General features: G+C 34.1%; 4 protein-coding genes across 4 annotated transcripts; 3 read left to right on the plus strand and 1 right to left on the minus strand.

The window, feature by feature from the left end:
- The first annotated feature begins 3,760 nt into the window (after nt 1–3,760).
- LOC112046816 (uncharacterized) lies at nt 3,761–5,983 on the plus strand. Its single transcript, XM_024083622.2, has one exon. The coding sequence runs from the start codon at nt 3,761–3,763 to the stop codon at nt 4,904–4,906; it is 1,146 nt and encodes a 381-aa protein (XP_023939390.2). The 3' UTR covers nt 4,907–5,983.
- Nucleotides 5,984–9,281: 3,298 nt separating this feature from the next.
- Nucleotides 9,282–10,542, plus strand: LOC112047157 (STAGA complex 65 subunit gamma-like). Its single transcript, XM_024084166.2, has one exon. It carries the CDS (start codon nt 9,547–9,549, stop codon nt 10,525–10,527), a length of 981 nt encoding a protein of 326 aa, XP_023939934.1. The 5' UTR covers nt 9,282–9,546; the 3' UTR covers nt 10,528–10,542.
- Nucleotides 10,543–11,417: 875 nt separating this feature from the next.
- LOC112047161 (cyclin-dependent kinases regulatory subunit) lies at nt 11,418–14,984 on the minus strand. The gene is made up of 3 exons (XM_024084174.2): nt 14,739–14,984; nt 14,093–14,220; nt 11,418–13,516 (listed from the first exon to the last, which is right to left on the minus strand). Exons 1-3 carry the CDS (start codon nt 14,792–14,794, stop codon nt 13,443–13,445), a joined length of 258 nt encoding a protein of 85 aa, XP_023939942.1. The 5' UTR covers nt 14,795–14,984; the 3' UTR covers nt 11,418–13,442.
- Nucleotides 14,985–15,266: 282 nt separating this feature from the next.
- Nucleotides 15,267–18,880, plus strand: LOC112047160 (zinc finger protein 239-like). The gene is made up of 5 exons (XM_024084171.2): nt 15,267–15,457; nt 15,560–15,891; nt 16,683–16,800; nt 17,782–17,939; nt 18,462–18,880. Exons 1-5 carry the CDS (start codon nt 15,341–15,343, stop codon nt 18,733–18,735), a joined length of 999 nt encoding a protein of 332 aa, XP_023939939.2. The 5' UTR covers nt 15,267–15,340; the 3' UTR covers nt 18,736–18,880.
- The last annotated feature ends 767 nt before the right edge of the window (nt 18,881–19,647 follow it).

Here is a 19,647-nt window from a genome sequence, read left to right on the forward strand (position 1 = left end):
TTAGAATTTAAGAATGTAATTTATGTAGCATTACTTAAAAATAACGATCTTTCTTTCTATATTTATTTGTTTTAATTTACTATTATTTTAACTATGTATTCCATTTTATGAGTACCTATTTTTTTATTTAAGTGTATATTATAAGATTCAACTTCAACCCTTACGAAGTTGGAATCTGAAACAGGGATCTTGTAAGCGCCTACGCCGTAGGCTTAGAGCTTTGAAAGCTACGCGTTATAAAACGATCTGCGAACATCGTTTAGTTGGACATTATTTTTTTGCGTAGTATTATATCTTTGCGTAGTATTTATAAGTATAACACACATCAAGCGAGTTGCAGGGATTCGCTGGATACAGGTGGCTCAGTATCGTGATGTTTGGAAGTCCCTACAAAAGGCCTATGTCCTGCAGTGGACTACCATCGGCTAATATGATGTTGATCTATCTAACACATAATTTTACTAATAATATTAACACCCGCGGCTTTCAACATTCAATTTTGCACGACAATTGGTTTCGAGATATCGTGACTTTTCTCTTTTTTAAATACTCGTAGTTCGTAGATTATTATCAAGAGGAAAGCTTTAATTGTTTGTTTACACTGAATAGGCTCTGAAGCTACCGAACCTATTTGAAAAATTCTTTCACCATTAGCCTAGCGCTAGAAAGTTTTTTAACGGACATTAAAAAATCGTTCAAATACAACAAATGCATTCCCAAGTATTTGTTCACGACAGCGTTTTTAATATACGACGCTTTTTTGTCGAGCAGTGTTGCATTTTCAATTTGGGCGTTGGAAAAAGACTTTAATTCAACTTCATACTTTACGCTACGTCAGCCAACACTAGGTTATAACGCATCGCTTTTTTACCTCTCGTGCGATTGAGGCCTTACGCTAGCTTATTGTTACGGGTCGTCGTCATCAACCTATACTCGGCTCACTGCTGAGCTCGAGTCTCCTCTCAGAATGAGAGGGAGTAAGGCCAATAGTCCACCTCGCTGGCCCAATGCGGATTGGCAGACTTCACATTGTTACGGGTACCTATTAATAAAGACTTATGGACTATATGCTATCAACCTAAAGTGTCCCATTGTCATGGGTTTTTCTTGTACCAAAACGCGTTTGGAATCCTTGTAACTTTAAATTTATGTTTTTGAATTTACTTATCACGAATTTTCAAAAGTGCTTGTAAACTAAGCCTATCACTAATATTATAAAGGCGAAAGTTTGTGTATAAGTGTACCTAAGTATGTTTGTTTCTCTTTTACGCTGCGGCTACTGAAGCAATTTGTCTGAAATTTGGAATGGTAATAGATTTAACTCTGGATTAACACATAGGCTACTTTTTATCCCGGAAAAATCCATGGTTCCCGCGGGATTTGTGAAAAACTGATTTCCAAGCGGACGAAGTCGCGGGCGCTAGTTTCAAATAAATTAAATTTGAATATTTGAATTTATTTATATATACGCAATGATGATAAATACTGTTATGTGTTACTAGGTCATGAAAAATAAAGCGCTCAAAAGAGGAAATTTACACATCTCAATGTTAGTTGTGGTCAACAGCGGACGTTATTTAAAAAAATAATACCCAAATATCGTCTACAATGTCGAGTTGTGTGTCCAGGAAGTGTGAAAACTATATATACATAAATATATAATGAAATTAAAGACCACATTGTGCATGTGTGCTCTCAGTGGTGTTAAATTAGTTAAATCAGCTGAAAATCAGCGCCGTGTACTTGTACGTAGTGCACGGCATATGCTGAGCTGAGCTGTAAACCCTTTCTTGTTAAGGGTTACAGACAGACATGCTATCATAAGGATAGGATATTATTATTTTCTTATTTAAATTCAGGATCACTTTTTGCAGTGATTTTGTAGGGACCTATAAATAGTTTAAAATTATCATTGATGTATATAAGTACTCGGACTGTGTACAGATAAGTACACAATCCGCTCCCGAAGAGCGCTGAAATCATAGACTTTTGGGTCCGTGCTGAAATAGCCATCAGCAGCAATTAAATGAATATTATATAACAGCCTCGCGCCATATGCCCACAAACGAACGGGCCACGGATTAAAATAATTAACGTGTTTTATGATTCCGACCTTTAGCAATTGCTACATCCGACGCCATTCATTATATTTGCGAATTGCGGATATAGCGTATATTTTTAAATTGAACGCTTTAGAGTTTCCTAAAATTAACAAAAAAATTATGTTTTTTGTTCGACTCTCGATTGGCTTTAATTAGCTACTCTACATTAGGTAAGTACCAGAGGCGTAGTTAGTATCAGCCGTATCAATCATAAGGGACCTCCGGACTCTGTGCTTCAAGGCAGGGCAGACTACTTACGTGTGAACATCGATCGTAGATAGTTAGATGGGTCCCGAAGCGGTCATTGGTTTCGCAAATACTTACGAATAAAAAGTAACAACTTTCTCATTACATTCGTGTTGCGGCTGTGTTTTTACACTTCCAAAATGATCACGAAGGCATAATTAAGGGATTAAGCAAGAAAAAAAGCAGTAAAATATTTTTTGTTGCATGCTAAGTTATGATGTGCGTTGTCAATGTTATGTCTTTGAGTTAAGACATAATATTGTGCGGTCTTTAATATGGAGGGGCCCATCTAACGATTTATATCGATGTAAAACAGAGTAGAGTAAATCAAAAACTAAAGAGATTTTTCGGGATAGAGCTTCCCAACTAATATTGATATAGGGCCCCTCTAAGGCACGCTTAGCAAATGGTAGATAAGTACTCGTGCCTACTTAGTCTATTACTTATTTAATGATATCCAATATGAGCTTTTCTTTCTTAAAATAAATCTTTAGTAAAATTACTCAGTTTGAGGGGCTTGGCTACCGTCGTATCAGCCCTATCAATGATACGGGGCCGGGCTACAGGGGCCTCATTTGTGAAAGCAAAAATTAGTAACTTGTAATCTGGTGCTACTCAAAAAAACCTGCCTTTAGTGTTTCACTTAGACATTATAAAAGTAAAAAAAGGAAACTTTTTTTTCCCGGGTTATAAGTTGAAAACATCGTACATAAGTTAAGTTCATCACACACATTATCGTGTTTATTTTGAGCAAACATTTTTGTTTCTTTGATAATTACCAATTAAAAAATACTCTATCTTATTTCTTAAGTTTTTGTGAACAGTTTTTAAACTATTTAAAAATATAAGACGCCATTTTTCTTGAATATTCAATATCAATATATCAATGTCAGCGATAGATGGCGCTGTAAAGTAGACTCGTTCATCGTACGTATCTAGTAAAAATAAATAATTAAAATTGTTTTTACCGCGATATTTATAGTTACGCAAGTTTAATTGAGTGAATAGAAGTATAATCTAAATAAATTAATAAGAAAACTACATTATCTCCATAAGTATTAACGAAAACAGTGCAAAAGTGTTAACGTAAACAGACGTCATAACCAAAGTTTTGTGTATTGCGAACTAACAGCCTATTAAGTGTAACCTAATAGACATATATAACTATGAAAACAGTGTCCTACTATGTTGTGCAAGAATTCTAGAATTTAAATACGACGGAACATTCAAATTAAATACAAATCATTTAGCTTCGCGCAACAAAAAGCAGTAATTTGTGTGCCTACCTACATGATTCATGCAACAAATTTTTTCTCACGCAACGATTTTATAACTTTATTTGCATCTCAATTACGAAATAAATTGAGTTTAGAGTAATTTCTTCCGACGATTTGATAGTGCATACATAAGAAATGTCGAGGAAAATGGAATGCGGTAGTGGTTGTGGTCGCGTACTAACAGAAAAATCACTTATGATCTGTCGACTTTGTAAACAAACTTATCACTGCGAGTGCCTCAATATCAGCCTACACCAGTATTTATCCCTTTCAAAAGACGACATAGCCTCTTGGACATGCCCTACCTGCTGTAATGTGACCCGTCGGCACAGGGGCGACCGGGATAACACGCCAGTTCGGAGCACAGTAATTCCTACATCTAAAGAGCTTGCGTCCTGTAGTCTAGCCGAAAGCGGTACCTCCCACCAAGACCCTGACTGGCGCAGTTTCCAGCAGGAGCTGCAGAGCATGCTAAATGCATGGCGCCAAGATATGGATTGCAGCCTTAGCAAAATTAGAGGTGATATCCATAATGCTTTAACAGATATAAAAAACGAGATTCATGCTCTTAGAACTGAGCAGGACAACATGAAGATAGGACTAGCAGGCTTAACTAATGACGTCACAGAGTTGAAGGCCGCCGCCCAGTTTCAAGCCGAAGAGCACAGCGACTTAAAAAAGAAATTCCGCGACCTGGATGCAGTTAAAGGTGACAGAAGCGATGCAATGAACCTCGTCACTACCATGGAATGCAAAATAGACAGCTTAGAACAGCACGCGAGGCAATGCAACGTCGAAATCTGTAATGTTCCTGACAAACGGAATGAAAACCTAATGGGCATCCTGGAGACACTTTGTACACAAATTAAATACACCGTACAGCAAAGAGATATTATATCTATACATCGCGTACCTCATGCGAACCAACAGAACAACAGGCCCAAGAATATCATCGTTAAGTTTACTACACGTATTATTCGTGACAACGTCTTAAGTGCATTTCGCAAAACTAGAGGATTGAAAAGTGATCAGTTGGGTATTACCGGTCAGCCACACAATATCTATATGAATGAACACCTAACCCTAAAAAATAAACAGCTTTTTCGTGAATGCCGAGGAGAAGCAAAAAAGCATAAATATAAATATGTCTGGGTCAAAAATGCAACAATACTCGTGCGACGCACTGACACCTCCCCGGCCTTTGTTGTCAGGTCTAGTAAAGATCTCAGTAAATTTAAAAACACCGGCAATACTAGCGATAATATGGAAACAGGAATGTAAAAATAATATCTCATATTTTCACTATGTTTATAATCTTTGTAGTTGTTTAATTTATACTCTTAGATATATACCAAAATTAATGTTATGTAGTAGTGTGTCTGCATATATCTGTATTATTATAGTTGTAACTTACAAATCAGTTTCTAATTATTATAGCTCTCAAGGAAATAAATATAAACTCATCATGAAAACATTATATTATACATTTTGTAACACTGATATCCAACGAAGAATACTAAAAATGAATAAAAATGTTCTGTATATTAAATCTTATTATGTCATTAATTTCAACAATGGATAAGTCAATCTCAATCTATTATCAGAATTGTCGTGGATTACGAACAAAACTCCACACTCTTTATATGAATATTCTTATGTACGATTATGATATACTGCTCTTAACAGAAACCTGGTTAACTAGCGATATATTTAATAATGAATTTATAGACTCGCGATACCACGTATACCGTTGTGACAGGAATCGAACGGCGACCGGACGGCGTGACGGTGGAGGAGTTTTAATTGCAGTGCACCGCTCACTCGCCGCTGCGCCGCTCACGCTGCCAGTGGCGGAGCCAGCCCCGGCCTCCCCTCACCCCGTCGTTGATTATGTGCTAATAGAAATACTCACTGCGGCAGGACGGCACATTTTTGGTGTAACATATATCCCACCGAATCAAAACTCTAATGTCTATATAACTTTTTTAAATTACTTACAAGATATTTTACAGACTAACTCTTATACTAATTTACACCTAGCTGGCGATTTCAACATTCCCTCAATAAAATGGGTTCGCAACGGTACGTATATGGAACCACTCTTATCTGACGCTAATTGTTTAATTTATGAAAAGTTGTGTAATTTTACATCTGCCATGAATCTGACACAATATAATAGCCTAGAAAATCAGCAGGGTAATATTCTAGATCTTTTTATGACCTCTGAAAAAGACTGCGTTATTTCGAATCCGCCTACAACTTTAGTACCACTTGACAGCTATCACCCTCCCTTTTATGTTTTAATACCTCTCATAATTAAATCAAACATACATTTAAAAACACAAACATGCTATTGTTTTAAAAATTCTGATTATACAATAATTAACAAAGAAATATCCAGTACCGATTGGGAAAAAATCTTTAAAAATAAAACTGCTGAATCCGCAGTCGACATTTTCTATGAAATAATATATGGATTCATATGTAAATATATTCCATCTAAGACTATTAAACCAAACAATTATCCCGCTTGGTTCAACTCTTCACTAATTCATATTTTTAAAGAAAAAACAAAAGCTTGGGTTAAATGGAAAAAAAATAGCAATGAGTCAAATTACGAGGTATTTTCCGTTCAACGACTCCGTTTTAAAAGAGAAGCTAAGATTCGTTTTAACGACTATATGAGCTTAGTAGAGGACAACATTAAACTTAACGCCCAATATTTCTGGCATTATTTCACATCAAGAAAAAGCAGTTCTCACATACCAAGTAATATATTCTATAATAATAATACAGCTAATAATGCCAATCAGGTATGCAGCCTATTTTCTGACTTTTTTCTCTCCGTCTTTGTGCCGTCTGATCTAACCGATGATTACGATTTAGTAAATGAAGAGGATGTAAATGAAATTGGAACATCAATCAATGTAATTAGTAGTGTCAATATTACTTGTGAAGTCGTTCGTAAAGCGTTGGATAATCTAGATGTCACCAAAGGCTCGGGGATGGATAATATACCCCCTGTCTTTTTCAAATCTACTGCTGCCACTATATGCAAGCCATTGTACATATTGTATGATATGTGCATTAAACAAAGCACGTTCCCGAATAAATGGAAAATGGCACGTATAGTTCCAATTTACAAAGGGGGCTCAAAAAGGAATGTGGAAAACTACCGGCCGATATCAATTCTGCCAGTACTTGCTAAACTTTTTGAACGGATAGTGCATGATAACATTTATCCATTATTACACAACACTATTATTCCACAGCAACATGGATTTGTACATAAACGTTCGACAGTAACTAACCTTCTGGTATTTACCTCGCAGCTATTTGAAAATATTGACAATAACAAACAAACAGATAGCATTTACACAGACTTTCAGAAGGCTTTTGATAGAGTGGACCATAAACGGCTACTTGAAAAATTGGCATATAACGGTATACGTGGTGATCTGTGGCGATGGTTCAAATCGTACATAACAAATCGCACTCAAACAGTAATTATTAGTGGTTTTAGCTCAAAGACGGTTGTGATCACTTCTGGCGTACCTCAAGGATCAATATTAGGACCGCTTTTGTTTATTTTATTCATAAACGATATTCATAAATGCTTCAAATATAGTAACTTTCTTCTTTATGCAGATGATCTTAAAATATTTAAAACTATAGAAACACCAGATGATCACTCCCTTCTACAGGCAGATTTAAATAGTTTCACGGCATACTGTTCTGAAAATAAATTAAGCTTAAGTTTAAATAAATGTAAACATATAATTTTTACTAAAAAAAAGAATATTAGCAATGTAACATACTCACTTGATAGTGTTAGCCTTGAAAAGGTTGACAGTATTAAGGACTTGGGAATAAAGTTGGATTGTAAATTACATTTTGATATACATGTTCAAAACATAATTAATAAAGCATATAGAATGTATGGTTTTGTAATGAGAGCAAGTAATGGTTTTAAAAGAACTGCAACGTATTTACATTTATACAAATCACTAATTCGTTCTCAATTAGAATACGGTGTTTGTATTTGGAATCCGTTTTATGATAAATATGTAAAGAGCCTAGAGACAGTTCAAAAAAAATTTCTACGCTGGATGCACTATAAATGTACTCGGAGTTACCTTTCTTATAACCAACTTCTTGAAAAATATGATATACTAGGCTTAAAGTGTAGACGAAAGCAACTCGAAGTCATGCTCTTGTATGATTTATGTAATAACAAGTACGATTGTGTAGCCCTAACGCGCAAAATTTGTTACAAAGTACCACTCAGGGCTCGAATGCGAAGTGTTCGAACGCATCAGCTCTTTGCTACCACCAACTGCCGTACAAATGCGGGCAAACGTTCTCCATTATATAGAATGACGCAATCCTACAATGAGTTCTTCAATAATATTGATATTTTTTCTACACGTGTAGGTACCTTCAAGAGGTTGGTTATAAAACGGTTAAAGAGTTTATAGCTATTAGTTAATTAATAATTTAGTTTTAGTCTTTTCTTCCATCTATTTTTTTTTTATTCACTTTTTATTTTTTATTTTAATTTTTTCAAAATTTGTTTGTAATAATTTTATATAAAATATTTAGGTGCGTAGTAGTCTACTTTATAGTATTGTAATCTGTGGTTTCCGAAGCTGGTGTCATAGTTATAATTTTTATTTATATTACTATTATCATAATATGATTATGTACTATGATGTTGTTTGTAAGCCCTCAATAAAATAAAATAAAAAAAAAAAAATAAAATAAAAATATTATTGAAAGTTACTGATGCGACGGTTCGTGTCGTACTGACCAAAGATTACAGTGTATTATTGTACTGACTCGAGAATGTATTACTTTTTGAACTTTGTATTTGTGACGGGTGCGACATTTTCGTGTTAGGTAGTATGCTCCATCTGTAATTTATTGATTAATCTGTGCTTCAAGCATTAACTTTTGTGTTGGAAATTTTGTCACCCTACCTAGCCCCAGTGAACTGATATCCAAAGATTACAATGTATTATTGGAAATATATAGGCTACTCTTAATAATAATGCATATTTTTTGTAAATGTGAGATTTTTGATTTTGTAATAGTTGAAGAAACCAATTGAGAAAAACAAAAAAAAAAAAAGTGCTCGAACTCAGGATCATTAGATCGTACCTTTGTTAAACACCACTAGGCCAAATGACTATATGGACCTTCGTTGAAATTAATGTACGGTTACTGTCTATCTGTAATAATCCCTTTGCTTTAGAAACACAAACACATTCTTCCTATTGCGCGTCAAAATTAAAAGGATAAATAATTCTTTGTTTTTTTGTTTTTTTTTTTCATACTTACACGGTTTAAATCTCTAAAAACATTATAATACATACACACCATAAGTAATTGAATTTACTATCCTGGAATCTTAAATCTAGAATGTAGATGGCGCTGCTTCATAAAGATTTCACGTTCTTCTAAGTTCCCATGGCATGCTGATATCCTCCAGAGATTACAGTCCTCTACTAAAGAGCAAGGATGCACAGCATGATGTTGTGCGAATAATTGGTCTGAGTGCGCATGTGTATTGTTATTTTTTTTCGAAGTGTTTCCGAACTAATCTTACACTCATTTTAGTTCGACAATGTCAATGTCAGTTGTAAATTGACACTGACAGACAAGTCACAATTTGATCAATTTCGATTTTCGATCTCATCTCATCTCATCTCAACTCAATTTCTCAACATCTCATGATCTCAATTCTCAATCCTATGGTTGCAGTTTGAGTTTAATTTTTCACAATTGTATTTTTAATAATTAAGTGTATTTTTAAATAAAAATCGATTTTGAAGATAAACGGTTACTTTACTATGATCAACCTGAAATAAAACTGTTTTCCTGGAGGCACGAACTACAAGAAATTAAACAAAATCCTCAACATGACCACAAAACAGCTATGGGGTGAGTTTGAAACCGAAGAGGGCGACGATGCTATAATGCAGAACGTAAACTTTAGCCCTATAATTGAACTGGGACTGCAAAACATACCAGAATTACCCATCACAGTAAAGACATCGCCTATCGAGCTACCGACGCCAAACTTAATTACTCACACCATTCAACTACACGCATATTCTCGACAACTATCCAATATCATAGAGCAAGCAGAGAACGCGATTTTTGATGGCGCGCGAATGGAGACACTAAATACACCAAATCCTCCGCCTGAACCGATTTTGAAAATCGAACATGAAGCCACGCCTCCTATAAACTTTTTGCCAAAGCAGTACTGTGACTTCTCTCTTGGAAAAGGTCCGGTGATCCTACCATTTACTCCGGAAAGCCATAAACGAGCTTTGAAACAATGTGCAGCTATTGGCATAGGACAAGTTGGCTTCACAACATGCACTAACACAGCATTAGACTCTGTGGCCGATGCCTTGGACATTTATATGACAAATATGTGCAAATTATTAAGAATAGCTGTAGACAGAGAAGCTAGTGGTCTTAAATCAGGCTTCCCTGATGTTATATCAAAGGTGTTTGCAGACTTAAATGTTGGTAATTTACATGAGTTTTATGAGAACCGTGTTGTTAGATATCATAGTATAATGAAAAATAGATGTGAGGAATTAAGAAATCAATGTGAAATCTTAGCAATAGGGGACATAGCGCCACAACTGAAACTTGAAGAGGTTCCTGAACTACACTTCCCTGCTGTATTGGATGGTTCGTTCACGCCGTCTCTAGAACCTGGTTTCCAAATGCTGCACAGTTTGGAACAAGAACAATTGCAAAATCTAGAACTGCTGGACACAGTTACCAGTGATGATATCAAAGTGGATGTAATGGAGTTTTCACAACAAGAAACTACTAAGTTACCCTCTTTGTCTCCTACTGCTAAAAAGAAAAGAAAATAAAATTAATCTATGTCAGTTGCTTATTTTATTTTTAGTATAATAATACCTTGAAACTATTTGGTTCTTTTACCATCCACACTTAACATTATTATAAATGCAATCTTACCGTTCTACTGATTTTGATGAATTTTTGTAGTTATAAATAAGACTTTTTCATGCTTACATCCTTTTACCCATTGAAAAAATGGAATCATTTTGTTTGTTTGTTCCATTGTTCCTGGAATGTCCATGAAAGTTCATTGTCCCTACAGGATTTGTGAAATATTACATCTTTTCTCTTTAGGGTTAACTATATTATTCTACATAGTTACATTATTTAGAATAAAATGTACTGTTTGTGACACTATAGTAAAGCTAAGTTGATGTGCAATGTTAGTCAACAATCATTAAAGATGAAGGTAAAAAAACATGTCATTTCATACAAAATTTATTATGAAGTATACTCTCATTAATTCATTCAGGAACAAGTTAATTAAAATTATTATTGTGTGATGAACATTGCATTGTAAGTTTAGCATCAGTATAAATAATATTAATAAATAAATTTTCTTCCTTATGTGCACTTATATACATATAAGTAGAAGCTTTAGAAAATATAATGACCCACTAGAGGTCCCTGCTCATTAGAGTTTAATCTAGGTTGATAGACTTGGGACCTAGGGCATTTTATGGTAAACCGAAGGAGGACATATCCCAGTCAAGAAACTGATGCTGTACCTGGCGACAACAAGTATTAGAGGGGAAATTTAGTCAGTGGCGATCACAATAGATTGGAAGAGGTCAACATGATACAGGGACCTCAGGAAGATTTGCAGAGCTGCTACATCAAGAAGAAGAACATAGGATAAATAGCTGTCATCTATTTGGAATTAGTTAAATAAAACAACTCCTTTAACATAGCACCGAATAATTTATTTGTACCAAATTGAGTCATTAATACAAGATTTTTTTATTATTCACAGGTTATTAATTTTTATTACAACAGAATCACATAATTATGGCATAGAAAGTTAATTCAAATTTCATGCATATTAAAAAAATCAAAGCAAAATATAAACAGCAATTTTTCAAATTATTACTTATGAGAGATTATTCATGATTAATTCAATTGATCTTTTGAGAGATTACACTAAGTACATGACAATGATCAATTATTATTATTTAAACTTTGCAATTACTAAAAGCTTGAACCACTAACTAAACATTCAAGATTTTCATAGTGTAATCTTTCAATATGAAAGAAAAACTGAAGGTGATAGAACTTACATTAATGACTAACACTAATCTTACACGAACATGGAATGAAGATCATTACACCCATAACAAACTGATATATTCTGGAAGATATAATAGATAATAATAAACTGTTTACATCCTTAAAACATCATATAGGAACTGCCAAATATTCACAGCACAAAAATAGCAATTTCTATGGTCCCATGGTCCTGCTTAAGAATTTGTTTGTCCAGCAGTGACATCCTTATAACTAAGTTTAAAATGTTATGTTTGGTCGCATGTGCATGTAAAATAGATTAAAATTTCAACATTACATTTAAGGAAATTCGGGAATTGTGGTTCTATTTATATTTTCTGTGATAAAGGGGCAAAAAACATCTACATATTGGTACTATTTCTTATATTTCTTTAATAATTATCCTATTGGTGGGTTATTTCATTAAGGATAACATGGTGGGTTTGATTTTAGACTGCATAAGCTATCTTAAAATATAAACGGTTAACTTATAGAAAGTAAATAACACTCCTATAAAATTACACAAAAATTGGTGGTTGTGTTCTTTGTTTGTCGGTTTTATTTTATTTCTGATTTTGATGTGAATATTATAGCAATAATAATACAAACTAAAATTTTATTTTTAAAATGAACCAAATAGCTCAATGAAACAACAGATGACAAATTATAAGAGAAAGGAAAACAGTTCTGCAGTCACTAGAAACATAACTTTTTGTCTTCTAAAATGCAAAAGACTATATATAGACAAAATTGTCTTCTTAAAATAAAAAAAATATACTTGATGACAATTTATGTAGGTAAAGACCACATTAAGATTGATGAATTATGAAACTGTAAAAATACTTAATAATATTTAATGAGTTAATATATGTCCATGTGTCACAAAATCCTAAATTGTAATATATTAAATTTTCATACAAGGCACAATATTGTTATTTTATTGTGGTTTCAAACTTAAAATCAGTAACATATTACTGTATAGACTTCATTTACGTTTCATAAACACAAATGTTTTTTTGAAAAGCTTTGCAGTGTTGCTCCTAACTATTTGAGAAGTTCTAATATAATTCGGTGAGTTCTATTGAGAGTGATCATTGAATCTATTGACAGTTGGAACAATGTGTTCTTGCTTATAATGCAGGCGAGTCCACTCTTTCAAGTTTATTAAGATTCCAATAACTTGTGTGTTTACACAGCATAGACCCACTTGAGTTTAGAGGATGCTGAAAGGATCACAGCAAGCCAACTAGCAGCAGTATGCCTAGTATGTTTCAACAATATATATCTTGTGAAGAGATTGTCAACCAAAAGCAGCAGAATTTCAAATATTGTACTATGATGCAATGGGACGTAAGAGATGATAGCTACGATAGATGGAAGTACAAGCAATTGGTTGATAATATCCATATCTCTTCAAGATATATCTTGTGGCACACAGAATATTTATGGCCTACTTGTCATCAAGACAGCCCGAAGCAGCTGTGCAAAAACCTCATACACAATGTGGACCCAACTTGTGATTTACGAATTTCATATCAAATGAAACTGTTCATTAATTTCATGTCAAATGAAAACAATGTTGATAATGTTTGTTATGAGGCAAACAAAATGTTTTTATATCTAATCACATTTGACTGTAGAGGGTGTCTGTACAGTGTTTTAGTTACAATCTTCTCACTTTTTTGTCATCCGGCTTCTCAACAGTCCTCTTACGTTTAAATAGCAGGATGTGTGGCTCTGAAAAGAATAAAAAAATGTGTACTAATATTATAAAGGCTTAAGTTAATGTGTGTGTAAGTATGAGTATGTTGTTGCTGCTAATCTAACCTAACCTAACCAATTTGGCTGAAGTAAACTAAAAAAAAAAATGGTGAGGAAATTGTCTGAAACAAGACTTTTGACTGACACTTACAATTAAAAAAAAATTTACTTGAAATGTAATATTATCTAATTTATTATTAAGAAAAAGATCATTTGCTATCTTTTAAAACAAGACTGTCATGCTAGTAAAAAATCGTATTTTCCATAGCTTCAGGTGATGAGTCCAGCCCTATATGCATTTTTTTTTAATTCTTAAAAGTTAGCCCTTGACTCTCACCTGATGGTAAGTGATGATGCAATCTAAGATGGAATTGAGCTAACTTGTTAGGAGGAAGATGAAAAGCCCCTTTCAGTTTCTAAACAACATTGTACTGGAACTGTCGCCCGCATATCATGGGAGTGTTATCAACCAACTTGCCAGACTATATATCGCTTGGCAGTATGTATATACTGATGATGATGACTTCAGAATAAAAGGGCTAATATTTATACCTGGTGTGTGCATCATATAGTGTTCCCAGCCCTGGCTCTGCTGCACACCAATGCTCCTCCACTCCTGCTCTGACATCAGATGGTTTTTTGGCACCAACTTCACCATTTCCTTAGGCAACACCACATGCCTGAAATTACATCACACTCTTATTATATTATATGTAAATTATTTAACACTAGCTGACGCCCAGCAGTTCCAACCGCATAGTTACTGTTCCTATGAAAAATCAGCGATAAATTATAGCCTATGAGACTCACAAATAACGTGGCTTTCTAGTGGGAAAAGAATTTTCAAAATCATTCAATAGATTCAGAGATTACATCCTACAAATTTACCTCTATAAAATATTAGTATAGAAGTATAGGTAGATGAAATTTCCACACATTATACACAACGCTGGTACTTATAGTGCTATAGAACACTAAAGTCTTGTACTCATATCTTTTTTATGCATAAACCTTTGCAGATATTTCTTAGTGTAACAGTACTTACAATAAAATAGAAAGTGCTGGAAATTTCCAGAGATTTGTTTTATTTTTGTCTTTACGCAGTAAAACTAAAGCGTAAATACAATTATAATGCAAGTAAATTGATAAATTCTATATATTTGATCATAATCAATAATTAAAATGATAATGTACAGACCTGTATTCATTTTCATCGTCGTAATATTTGTCAGAATAGTAAATTTCCCTCGTCATTTTTCAAGTTTGTTTTTATAAGCTTGTAAATAATAAAACTGATGCTTCAAATGTATTGGATACGCCAAATTAATAACTAAAAGAAACCTTATCTTCGCAGAAATTACAGAAAATATCACACGGCACAAAGAAGCTCTGTAAATTCAACTTTTAAACCAGCTTGACAGTTCGACAATTCGTTAACGAATAACGAATTTGAAAATTCAAAATAATGTCAGATACGTCATGCGTTCTAGAAGAAGATGCGTTCTATTTTAGCCGTTTGTGATGCGTTCCTTCAATGTTCCTCTGAAATCATAAGCTTTATTTTTTTATTGATTTGATTTCACCGTATTTAACCATTTTCAAATATGGAGCATACTATTTCTACAAGATTTCTAATAAGTTTGCGCTTTGAATTTGCATTATTTGACGCAAGGAACATATTTTTTGATATCCGTGATTTGACGTTTATTACCATAGAGTAGTATAATATTTATTACTTTATTTGTTTTGTTTAAAAGGCAGCAAAACAGCTGTTTTCAATTCTATGGAGAAACTTGAAAAATGAATGAAAATAAATGTAGAATTTGTTTAGTAAGCACCAATTTATTGTTAAGTTTGTTTCACGGCTCAGAATCAACGATGATAAGTTCTAAAATTATGAATTTAGCAAATATTGAGGTAAAGTTTAACATAAAACAACTTGTTTGTTCAAATAAATATTTATTTCTATTAGTCACAATACACAGTATGAAATATAATTTATAAATATGTATTTCACAGATTTATCCACACGATGGCCTTCCTGCTACAATATGTGTAAGTTGTACACAAAAACTGGATGAATGTATTGAATTTATAAATCTGTGCAAGAAATCTGATAACGATTTGAGAAACAAAACATCTAATGTGATAGTTGAAGAGAAAAATATAGGATCCAAAAATAATGATAGCGAGTTAAAATTGAGCTCTAAAGTTATATGTATACTTGATACAGAGGTAACTGATGTCACTCAAAAGGTGTCAGCAGAGGACCATACAATCAATACAAGTGAACATAGAAAGCTGTCTCAAAAACAACAATGTTTTACATGTGGAAAACTTATGTCTTCTAGGTACTATTTGAAATGTTAGTTCATGGGCCTTATTTTAAAATATACTAGCTATACTAACTAACTAGCTATACTGAACATATTTACCTGCATAGATTCCGTTTCCTTCCTAATTTGTACTAATATTATAAAGAGCTAAAGTTTGTGGTATTGTAGGGGGTAATCTCAGGATCTACAGAACCAACTAAAACGCCACGTTATTTGTGAGTGTCTCGGGAACAGAAACTGCATGGGTGATACAGTATATATATCTATTCAAGACTGCATTTTTAGTAATGTTTGTAAATTTGTATCAAAGCACATTATAGCAATTGACCCGACTGCTCTGCCTGCAATTTCAATGATAATAAAGTTGTAAAATGGGGCAGAACACAAACCTGACTAATTTATCCAAATCTCATTGTGATCTGTTTAGCCTTTCTGCTGGCCTATTCACTATTTTGGTCATTATTGTTAACCTATTAAAATAGAAATCAAATAACAGAATGTCATATACCTACTGTGTGATATCCACCAGTAAGCACCGGATGACATTTTGATATAGAATCTCAATTATGTTTATGTCGTCAAAGATAGTGAATTAGCCTGCTGCAGATATAATATATTATATAGATAATTTTTTCAAATAAACATGTATAATTTAGAAATAGGCAAGTATGCAATTTATGATTTAGAAATTTTTGGAATATTTAATCTCTTTAATATATCTGATGCCTTGCGGTTTCAACCACATAGTTACCATTCATGTAAGAACTGTGATATTAGTGCAATTATGTGTGTTACTGTTCTTTCAGATTTCGGCTCAAAACTCATTTAGCAACTCACATAAAAGAAAAACAACATTCATGTACATACTGCAAGAAGCAATTTACTATAATTGAGAATTTAAATGCACATATGAGAACACACACGGTACCTATAAATCTTATTTATTATGGAAACAATTTAATGCATGTTTGCCTTATTGGTATTGTGGTTAGGGTTGGTGGCTTCAATTCAAGAGGTCCTGGATTGGGCTATACTTCTTTTTCTTCTTTCTTCTGGGCCGTTTCCGCACTTAGCCATGTGCTTGGCCGTTGTGCGTGGGTCCCTCGGTGTAGGTTCCCGCTGGATTTATTCCATCCAGCCGAGCTCTCTCCAGAAGCTTAGCAGGCCGATTAGGCTATATTTTTTTTCTTTTTTTAAAAGAATATTTGCCACATCTTTTTAAATATGACCAATATTCCCATTCCCCTCCACTAGTTGGGAATGACTGTATTAGGAGTGGGTACAACAATAGACCAATAGGGGATCGAACTACCAACCTTCGGTAATTTGTCTATTGAGGTCTATTGTTTTGTTTATTGAGGCTCTATATAGTCACGAAATTTTATTTCTGTCAAGAAATTTTCATACTCCTTTGGAGTCTCCATTTGAATGAGGGGTTAGGCTAATTTAGTCCACCACGCTGGCCCAATGTGGATTAACAGACTTCATACATAGAAAATTTTAAAATTTATTCAGTATGCAGATTCCTCTTGATGTTTTTCCTGCACCGTTTGAGACACGCAATATTTAATTTCTTAAAATGCACACAACTGAAAAGTTCGGGTGCATGCCCCGGACCGAATTCGAACCCACACCCTCCGGAATCAGAGGCAGGGGTCATGTCCACTGGGCTATTACGGATTTGCGCTCAGCAATACTTTTTTTTTAATTCTGAATTGACTACAATGCTGGTGGAAAGTAATGATGAGGTCTAGGTTGGATCACGCTTGCCTAGAAGATGCCTATTCACTCTTGCCTTGAAGGTGCACAAATCATATGTGTTAGGAAACAGAAGGAAGGGGATTCCACATCTTCGCTGTTCACACATTTCATACATTCATGTTTATATTATACATTTTTTTATAGGGTGAAAAACCATATTGTTGTGATACTTGTGGTGAGAGATTTGCACAATCTTCCGGACTAATTGTACACAAACGTAAGCACACTGGCCAAACGCCTTACCAGTGTGTACTGTGTCCTCGCAGTTTTCAAACAATAGGAAACTTTAAATACCACATCAGGTTGGTAAAAGCATGCTCCTAACTTCGAGTTTGCTCTGAGATCTTATTTTTTTTATAGGACCGACATTCCTATTTCAACTAGTCGGATAAGAATGTATTAGGAGTGGTATATAGGATATCCCGTAATTAACGGATAAAACGCAAATGATACACCATCCATCGCGATCAAGCGATCATCAATTCTGCAGCGCGCTTAGGGATGAGGGTAGTAAAACAATTTCGAAACCGTACATATTTCGACTTACATCTTCTCATTACCAGTGACGAAGGATGGAATTTTGACGAAGGTAAGCCGTCCCAAAAAAAAGGAAATTCACACCGCTTGATACAAATCCCGGTTTCTCATTACAATAATTAATATATACGTATGGATTTTTAAAAGGTAACTCGACAGGAATCGGCCTGTATGCATTCTTCGCCGCTGATCACTACTCATATCGCTAAGCGCGATTCTTGATGGTAAACTTGGTGGTGTGTGGCGAAAGACAGAAATAATTTAAATAGCCTTTTTTTAATTTTCAGAGTTCATACAGGTGAAAGGAAGTTTGATTGCAATACTTGTGGCCGCGCCTTTATTACTAATGGCGACTTAAAACAGCACATAGCAACACACAGCGGGGAAAAACCACACATTTGTTCCATTTGTGGTGTAAGGTTTTCTCGTGCATCGAACTTAAAACGGCACGTCATCTTTTTGCACAATGAAGAAAAGTGTTTACCATGCAACTATTGTCCATCGAAATTTGCTCGAAAAATTGATCTACTTAAACACGAAAAATGTCACAGAAATAAATAAAATTTGAAAATACGAAAAAAATTTAAATGATTACCTATCAAGTAGTAGGTAAAAATAAATGAGTAGTTTTCGTCATGTAAAGAGCTTAATAAAAATGATAGGACAACAAAAGACCCGTTTATATACTAGTCTCGTCAGTGTTGCCAGCTATCTATAGTATAGATAGTTGGCAACACTTGGCAAACTATATATATATATATACTATGTAATAGTTTGTGTCGTGTAAAAAGCTTCATAATAAAAATGATAGAACAACAAAAGACCCGTTTATATACTAGTCTCGTCAGTGTTGCCAACTATCTATACTATAGATCTGATTATTAAAATCAGTTGTACCTACCTACCGCTTACAGGTTAAAAGATATGGAAAATATTCTTTTTTCGTTTAAATAAGTTTTAAGTCGTGTACAACCCTTTATAGCGCGGCTTTACGCACACAGCGCTGCACCATGAAATTAACTTTAACAATATCGAATAAATAGTAGATTGTTATACGAGGGGCTAAAAAGACCCATTATATACGAGGTATTTTTAGAGCCCGAGACGAAGGCGAGGGCCGCCTAAATAGAAACCGAGTTTATAATGGGTTTAGCCTCACGTGTTACACTCTGCTTTTCACTACGATTGCGAGAAATTATTTTTATTTTAATTGAAAATTAAATGTACAAAGTCTACAATTTTGGTTATTAAGGGAGATGCTTTTACCCAGTAACATAATTTCCGACTACTGTGAAGATAATTAATGAGTATGTGAGGTAAACGTGGGATATAATAGTTTAAAAAACTCCTTTCGTAAGTGAATCCATTGGTTGTTGTTTTCTCCACTTATTAATTTTTTCGTAAGTAAGTATTAAAGTAAATGCGTAAAGTCGAAACTTTGATGGTAACAGATTGAAAATTTCATCCATCTCC

The sequence above is a fragment of the Bicyclus anynana genome, chromosome 20, assembly GCF_947172395.1.
Source record: "Bicyclus anynana chromosome 20, ilBicAnyn1.1, whole genome shotgun sequence".
Lineage (NCBI taxonomy): Eukaryota > Metazoa > Arthropoda > Insecta > Lepidoptera > Nymphalidae > Bicyclus > Bicyclus anynana.